The 8,278-nt window shown below is 42.2% G+C and overlaps 1 protein-coding gene across 1 annotated transcript; it reads left to right on the top strand.

The window, feature by feature from the left end:
- Window positions 1-3,252: 3,252 nt before the first annotated feature.
- LOC130906098 (claudin-4-like) lies at window positions 3,253-8,278 on the top strand. The gene is made up of 2 exons (XM_057820033.1): window positions 3,253-3,378; window positions 6,950-8,278. Exon 2 carries the CDS (start codon window positions 6,959-6,961, stop codon window positions 7,892-7,894), a length of 936 nt encoding a protein of 311 aa, XP_057676016.1. The 5' UTR covers window positions 3,253-3,378; window positions 6,950-6,958; the 3' UTR covers window positions 7,895-8,278.

Genomic DNA, 8,278 nt, shown 5'->3' with positions numbered 1-8,278 from the left:
AAAAAGTTCTACTGGATTCACTTTCGACACACTGTACCCTATATACATTTTATAACAAAGTGGTATTGATATCTGGGCTAAAAAATGGTATCGTTACGACACTAGTTTAAATAAGATTTTTTTTAGCATAAGTTAATAACAATGAACCTTGTAGTAAAGGCGTGCGTGTGGCTTACCTGTAGTGAATGTCGTTAAAAATCCCAGTCGACGCATTTTCAGCAAGATCCTTCGACGGAGCCTGGGAAGAAAGCCATTGTCTGACGCAACCACGCGGGCTCTGCACGTTTTTTCCAAATTCCTGCCCTTTTTCGCCCTTGGACAGTTGAGAGATGCATATAGCATCGTTTCGATGCCTTTTGACTAAATTCCGAATGCGGTTTTCTTATCTTTGGTTCATCTTCGCTCGTGTTGTAGCTTGGCACGGTCGCCGCCATATTGTTTGTTTATCGAAGCGCATAGCAACAGTCCTCGTCTCCTATTGGTGCACGTGACCTAAAATGGCTTCACACACTGACGATACGACTCCGCCGTATCAATATCACTGCGCCACGGGGGAAAAAAAGACCGACACGAAAACGCTAATTACTAAAAAATGACTGGAAACCGTGAGTAGAACTTTTTTTTTGTAGTAATTAGCAACGTATGTAAATTACAATGCAGAGGTCACGTAGATCCATTTCAGTCGAACGAACCAACACAATTTTGGCTCAGCCAATACAGCCTAGTATTTAAGGAAGCCTGTCACCATCTGCAAGTGTCGGACTATTGCTTGCTATTTGCCTTGCTTACCGCCTGTGCGTTCATCGTCATCCTTCGAGCTTCCCGACGTTCTACGGTCGTATTCTGGTTTGGTTATCTTTACTTTAGTGCTCTTTTGGACTTTGTAGTTAGATTCTTGTACTCTGTTATATTCATGCATTCTAGCGTGCTCTCTTAGTTGTACTTGTTAAACTCGCGTTTGTTAGCGTGCTCTCTTAGTTGTACTTGTTAAACTCGCGTTTGTTAGCGTGCTCCCTTTTTTGTACTTGTTAAACTCGCGTTTGTTAGCGTGCTCCCTTTTTTGTACTTGTTAAACTCGCGTTTGTTAGCGTGCTCCCTTTGTTGTACTTATTAAATACAAACATTCACTCTACTGATCTCCTGGTCTGTGTTTTGGATCCACATTAACGGCTTGCCGTTCTTAACACCTATATGCGCGGCTGTTTCGTAGCTTTGCCGTAGCAACGACGGGCAGTCATCGCTCCAAGTTGGCAAGCTTTGTTTACCTCATATGCGTGTTGCACATTCATGCCGTGAGGTGATGTGTTCGTTTAGCATCTGTGGGATGCGTTGTAAGTCCGACTGAGTGTAAAGTGCTTAGTTGCCGCCTCGTTTTGTGGCCAAATTGACCGCGTGTGTGTTGAGAGGAGTACTTCCGGGTTGTTAATGTGCACGGCTGCACGCGCGTCCGTGCCTGCCACCACCTTCGTGTTTATTGCACTGTACAATCCACTTGTGTGTTGTTCATTATTGTGCCGTCAGTTTGCATTGTTTTACATTGGCACTGATATGCTGTTAACCATAACCCGAAATTCAGAAGTTTTGACATTAGGCTTAATCTTAAAGTTTGCGGGGTTTAATTGGTTGGTGGAGTTGATTTCAACAAATTCCAAGCAGTTTGTCAGATATTTGTTAGTTTCAGGGCTCCGGAGTGGCTAAGCTAGCGCAAAATTCCCCTTTAAATTCAATCATCGGAAAGTCAATTACATGTGATGACATTTTTCTGTTGTCATTCTTATGTTGAGGCGGCAAAGGGAGAAAAATGGGTAAAAAGTAACCGATAGATTACTTTTAAAGTAACTTAGTTACTTTGATAATGAAGTAATCAGTAAAGTAACTAGATTACTTTTTTTAGGCGTAATCAGTAATTAAATTACTTTTTCAAGTAATCTGTGACAACACTGATAACGACCTAGCTTTATCCAACACTGCCAAAACCAGAAAGGTAATGAAAATTACCATGGAGCTGCGCAACTTGGAGATGAGTGCTCGTCAGAATGCAGCAAGGAATGAAGACAGCAACGAGGATTAAAACGACGAAAGAAGGTGGCGGACTCAACTATCCCCTATCTTCTGGATCGAATCAACAGAATGAACTAAAAAAAACAGGGAACCCCCCCCCGAAAAAAAAAAAAACCTTGTAATCATCACACAATCTGAAATGTCAAAATTGTTATTCGATAATTCTGCGTCCTATGGTATACCGGGGGCGGGGTTCAATAAGCTTCGGCTTCTCCCGTCAGCCCTTTTCTTTTCCGGTTGGAATTGAATGTAAACACAAATGAATGCTGTATGTTTGGATCTGTCATGCCTGAAAAGGAAATAAAGAAAGACAAATGTTGCAACTTAAATTTGCAAATAAAATCCAGACATTTATTCTGGAAGTTTTCAAAATGTGTCTTGAGTAGTTTTTTAAAACAAAGCTTTGAGTCGAATGGTGTGTCTCTTGAACAATACATATTCACTGCGAAAACCCACCTCCTTAAAACTGGAAGAAAAAAAAAACTTTCCCTTGTTTTCAGTGTAAATCTACAAGAATTAAGTAAAATTATCTGCCAGTGCTTCTAGTAAATTTTACTCAGATTTCTTGAAATACAAAAAAAAAGCTTGCTGAAAATAAGCTTAACAGACAAAAAGTTTGTATATTTAATCTTCTAAAAAAAACTGTCAGAAATGTCTTTAAATCAAGAATATATATAGTTCAAAACATTTTAAAGCAATGTTTTTATAGATTTAGGTGAAAAACGACAAACATTTAGATGTATGGCAATCATAAGAACATAAAGTAATATTTACTTAAAGTGGCATAATCTTACAAATTAATCTGTTAACTAACCCTTAACACTCAAAACAAGATGGAGAAAATTATTCGACTAGATATAAGAAAAATGATTAGATTAAGATGTTCTGAATTTGCAATTTAAAAGTTAGTATAAGTCAACACAGATGTATTTTCTATTAATCATGTAGCCTATCAATTAAGGTTCATATTGGTGAGAAATGTAGCCCTGGATTCACCCAATCTGTTATATCGTCCCTACAAATATTGAGACCAAACCTACGCCATTGCTTCCAGGCCCTCCCATTTGAAAGACTCACAAAATGCGCACGAGAGAGAAGAAGAGGCAATGATGTCAGTTTGAGGCTCCACCCCAAAGTCCCAATAGAGGAGGACTCATCGCCTCCCCTGGTCTTCACGGTAGTCTTTGTCAGGTGGCAACAGGTGAAGGAAGCGCGCCGACGCCCTCTCCCCCGAGCTTCAAGTCAACGAAACAACACACAGGGAACGTGACCCACAAAAGGAAGCAGACCAAAAAGTAGAAGACGACCATATCAGAGGTGCGTTTTAGAAAATTTGAATGTTTGACGCAGTTGGTTTTGGTGTGACAACAGATGTCAAACGCAGCTTTATTCTCTTTCTATGACAGCAAGAAAAAACAAATGCTCACAAACAAACCAGTACAAGACAGCCATCATTTCTTCAATTAAAAAAAAAAAAAAAAGTCCTTTTTTTGCTAGTTTGCTTCAACCTATTAAAAAATAACACAACGAGATCCCCAATATTTTAATTTGATAAGTGTCCTAGGAATCGAAAGAAAGAACAGCGACTAATACTCAAAACCGGTTTTGATCTCTCGAAAGCAAAAGATTCTGTCTAAATGTGCGACATTTGATCAATTCATCGACAACTAATCGATAATCAAACTATTTTCAAAATTGATGAATCATTCCAAGGAAATTTTTGACTTGACCAAACCTGAATCATAATCATTTCTGGAAAACGACAGTCTGAAAATAGCAAAATAGTTCTTATGAGAGCCATTGTCTGAAAAACAGATGGTTAAAAATTGCCCTCTTCATGTGCCCGGTGTTCTGTCAAATTTTCCGACCGATCAGAAATTCCAACTTTGTGTTAAAAATAGCCGCGAATACAGCGATTACAAAGTAAACACTACAAACTTTCTTTAAATAAAGGACTACTTACGTTTGATCATGGATGGGCATGTAAAAAGTTCTCCTCATACGCATTAGCTGCACAACAACTGCAGCCGCTCTCGTATGACTCTCGCTGTTTTTTATTATTTTGCCATATTCGTGTTGACCATTTGGCAGCTACACGCTCCTTCGATGTCGGCCGGTTTGTCCGGCTGTCATTGTCCAGCTACTTCCCTGGCGAGCTCTCCTGTCCGTAGTAGCAGGGGAACGAGCTGTAAATTGCTCTCCGCCGGGCGGGTTGGCAATCGGCAAAGCCAATCGACAACCCAGTCGTCATGTGAAATGATCCGGGCTAATTATGTGTGATTTTACGCTTGGAAGACTTTGAAATATCACTCGGTTCGGGTTAGCGTGTCGGCTAGCTGTCACGCCTCTTGGTTTGTTTACATTCTCCGAAGCTGGGGAAGGGAAATGACATAAGTCCAATTTAGGTGGCATAAAATATCGTTCGGGAGGTGCGACAGTAAAGGTGAAGTCGACAGTTTTGACCATTATGGAGTAATTTTGCCATGTTGTCCTGAATAAATGCATGTTTATTATTTCATATTCCATTTAGCACAAGACTGTTATTTGTCATGACCATGCCATTTATTTAGCAATTGGGGAAAAATACTTGGATAAAAAGAATATCCTGTAAAAAATATTGGAGTAGCGGGACTGAAACAATGACATTTTGCGACTCTCTTCGTCATGTTTTCCTCGTTCTGAATAATTCCCCCTCAATGGGCTGCATACTAAATCAGATGAAATCGTGACTCCGCTGACGTCATCCACCTGTTGGGGACGCTAAAGCCCTATAATGGTAGGCGTGGCTAACCGGCAGATTAAAAGACTAATTTCTCGTCATCTGCGCTTTGCTAAATTGTGTTATATAGTCGAATCGTCTCAAAATATGATTCTAATTCACATAATAATGCTATTTAAGACTTTTTTTCTCTTGTAGTACGTACTTTAATCAGTAGTTCATATGTCACTCTTACTTAACAAAACATTGGAAAGAACGACAGACTTTCAGTAAAGGTTAACTTACATCATCAAAAATATAGAAAATAGAAGAGAAATCAATATTTGCTCTATCCATTCTTTGAGGAAAGTCTCTGATGATTTTGCTGGTGATACACTGCAGGCACCCCTGCAATTCTGTCAGATAATGCCCAATATCTCCCAGAAAATGATTGCAATTACAAATGCTTTGGTAGTAATATCTTCGTTAATTTTGCTCGCAATAAAAAAACACAAAAGAGAATGAAGAAAAAATTAAAATCATTTTCATTTTACACAGAACTCCAAAACTGGGCCGGACAAAAGTATTGGCAAAATAATTGAGAACAACATTGAGGTTGTCAATGAGATTCATACAATGCTCTTCTGGAATTTTAGACCATTCTTCTTTGGCCAACTGCTCCAGGTCTCTGAGATTTGAAGGGTGCCTTCTCCTAACTACCATTTTCAGATCTCCGTGGTGTTGGTAAATGGTGTTGTAGTTGTATAGCGCTTTCAAAGCGCTTTACACTACAGTACATTCCCATCCACCTACTGGTGACGCAGCACCAGAAGTAATTTGTGGTTCAGTACAAGGATACTTAAACGAGTTCATCAGGGCAGAGAATCGAATCCACAACCTCTGTGTTGGGGGACAACTACTCTACTACTGAGCCATGCTTAGTGCCCTTATAGAACAAGTGTTCTATTGGATTTAGGTCTGGACTGTTTAGAAGTCTCCAGTGCTTTCTCTCAAACCATTTTCTAGTGCTTTTTGAAGTGTGTTTTGGATCATTGTCCTGCTGGAAGACCCATGACCTCTGAGGGAGACCCAGCTTTCTCACACTGGGCCTTACATTATGCTCCAAAATTTGTTGGTAGTCTTCAGACTCCAAAATGCCATGCACATGGTCAACCAGTGCAAGAGGCAGCAAAGCAACCCCAAAACATCAGGGAACCTCTGCCATGTTTGACTGTGGAGACTGTTCTTTTCTTTGAAGGCGTTGTTTTTTTGTCCTGTAAACTCTATGTTGATGCATTTTCCCAAAAAGCTCTACTTTTGTCTCATCTGACCAGAGAACATTCTTCCAAAACGTTTTTGGCTTTCTCATGCATGTTTTGGCAAACTCCAGCCTGGCTTTTGTATGTCTCTGGGTCAGAAGTGTGGTCTTACTGGGTATCCTACCATAGAGTCCCTTTTCATTCAGATGCGACTGATAGTACTGTTGTACGCTCGGACTGCAGGACAGCTTGAACTTGTTTGGATGTTAGTCGAGGTTCTTTATTCACCATCCGCACAATGTTTTGTTGAAATCCTTCATCAATTTTTCTTTTAGGTCCACATCTAGGGAGGTTAGCCACAGTGCCATGGGCTTTACACTTATTGATTACATTGCGTACGGTAGACACAGGAGCATTCAGGTCTTTGGAGATGGACTTGTAGCCTTGAGATTGTCCATGCACAACTTAAATCCATTTTACCTGCCTGCAAACGTGATTTAGTTATTGCTACCACATGTTATATGCCACAGGTAAGTAACAGATACTGTTAATCACACAAATTAGAGAAGCATCACATGATTTTTCAAAGGGTGCTAATACTTTTGTCCCGCCCATTTTTGGAGTTTTGTGTAAAATGATAATGATTTCATTTTTTTCCCATTCTCTTTTGTGCTTTTTTAATTGCAAGCAGCATAAATGAAGATATTACTACCAAAGCATTTGGAATTGCAATAAATTTTCTTGGAGAAATTGAGCATTGAGAATTGCAGGGGTGTCAATACTTTTGGCCAGCAGTGTAAGGTCCCCAGACAATTAAATTTACTCAGAAACTGCATGCTTTAGTTTTTTTGTCCTCCAGTTCTGGAATGACCCCAACCCAAACAAAAGTGAAAGCCTCCCATTCTAACAAATCTCCCTCACTCTGGCGCAGGCGGTGGCCATGGCGTCAACGGGCACTCAGCTGCTGGCGAGCGCTCTGTGCCTGCTGGGCTGGGCAGGTGTGCTTATCAGCTGTTTGCTGCCCATGTGGCGAGTAACGGCGTTCGTGGGCAGCACCATCGTCACCTCGCAGACGGTGTGGGAGGGCATCTGGATGAGCTGCATTGTGCAGAGCACCGGTCAGATCATGTGCAAGCCTTATGAATCCACATTGGCGCTCAGTGCTGACCTGCAGACGGCCCGAGCCCTCACCACTTTGGCAGTCCTGACCGGTGGTGTTGGCCTTGTCCTGGCCTTTGTTGGGGGTAAGTGCACCCGCTTCCTGGACCATGAGGGGTCCGGGTCCAAAGGCAGGGTGGCGGTGGCGGCGGGGGCTGTTCTGGCACTGGCGGGACTGCTGTGTCTGATTCCAACCTCGTGGGTGGCTGGCGCCATCGTCCGCAAGTTCTACAGCGCCGCCATCGACGCTCAGCGGCGCGAGATAGGCGCCTGCCTCTACATCGGCTGGGGGGCGTCCATCCTTCTCATCTTGGGGGGAGGGCTCTTCATCAGCTCTACGTGTCCCCTCAAACCGCATCAGGCCAACAAGAGTCCATCGGCTCGGTACCTGATGGTCCGCTCCTCCACCGGATCCCTCCGGAGAGTCCCGGCAACGAGGCCGACAGGGACCGTTTTCAGTGGTCCACCTAGCTACCAGACGGCCTCCGCCAAGTCGGAGCCAGCTGTTGGCACCGCCTGGGGCTCCGAGCCCAAGCACAACTCAGAGAAGTCCTGGGCGCCGTCCACCAAGTCTGAGCTGAAGCGCCTGGACTCGGCACCCTCAGAGAAAAGCGAGGCACCGTCCGCCGAATCTCAACTGAAGCACGACAAGACTTTGGACTCGGACGATAGCCAGGATGAAGACACGTCGTTCAACCCTTCAAAGACTTACCTCTGACCTGGCGTCAAACATTTAAACTCTATTTTTCATGTGAACCAACTCAATTTGAGACCAAAGTCAAACAACTGACCAGAACCTCACTTCAACTATCAAGTTGGATCCAAGACTCAGACTATTCTTCTTCTGTGTATCTCGGTTGAGTGTTCTGACAGAAAGTGAAACAACAGACTTTAACTGAATTTAGTTCAGGTTTTAACAAATATGATTTGATGACAATGATATGACTTTTTTTTTTTTTTGCACACATGCGTAAATGCACACTTATGAGTAAAATGTTTACGAGGGTAATGTAACTGATGTTTTGTGTGAATGGTTTTATTTTTTTTCAGTGACTGATATGCATGTTTGTCTTCTGAATAAAGTTGACAGATAGGTTGGTGA

This window comes from Corythoichthys intestinalis, chromosome 18, assembly GCF_030265065.1.
Source record: "Corythoichthys intestinalis isolate RoL2023-P3 chromosome 18, ASM3026506v1, whole genome shotgun sequence".
Lineage (NCBI taxonomy): Eukaryota > Metazoa > Chordata > Actinopteri > Syngnathiformes > Syngnathidae > Corythoichthys > Corythoichthys intestinalis.
This window is presented reverse-complemented; position numbering and strand designations above follow the sequence as displayed.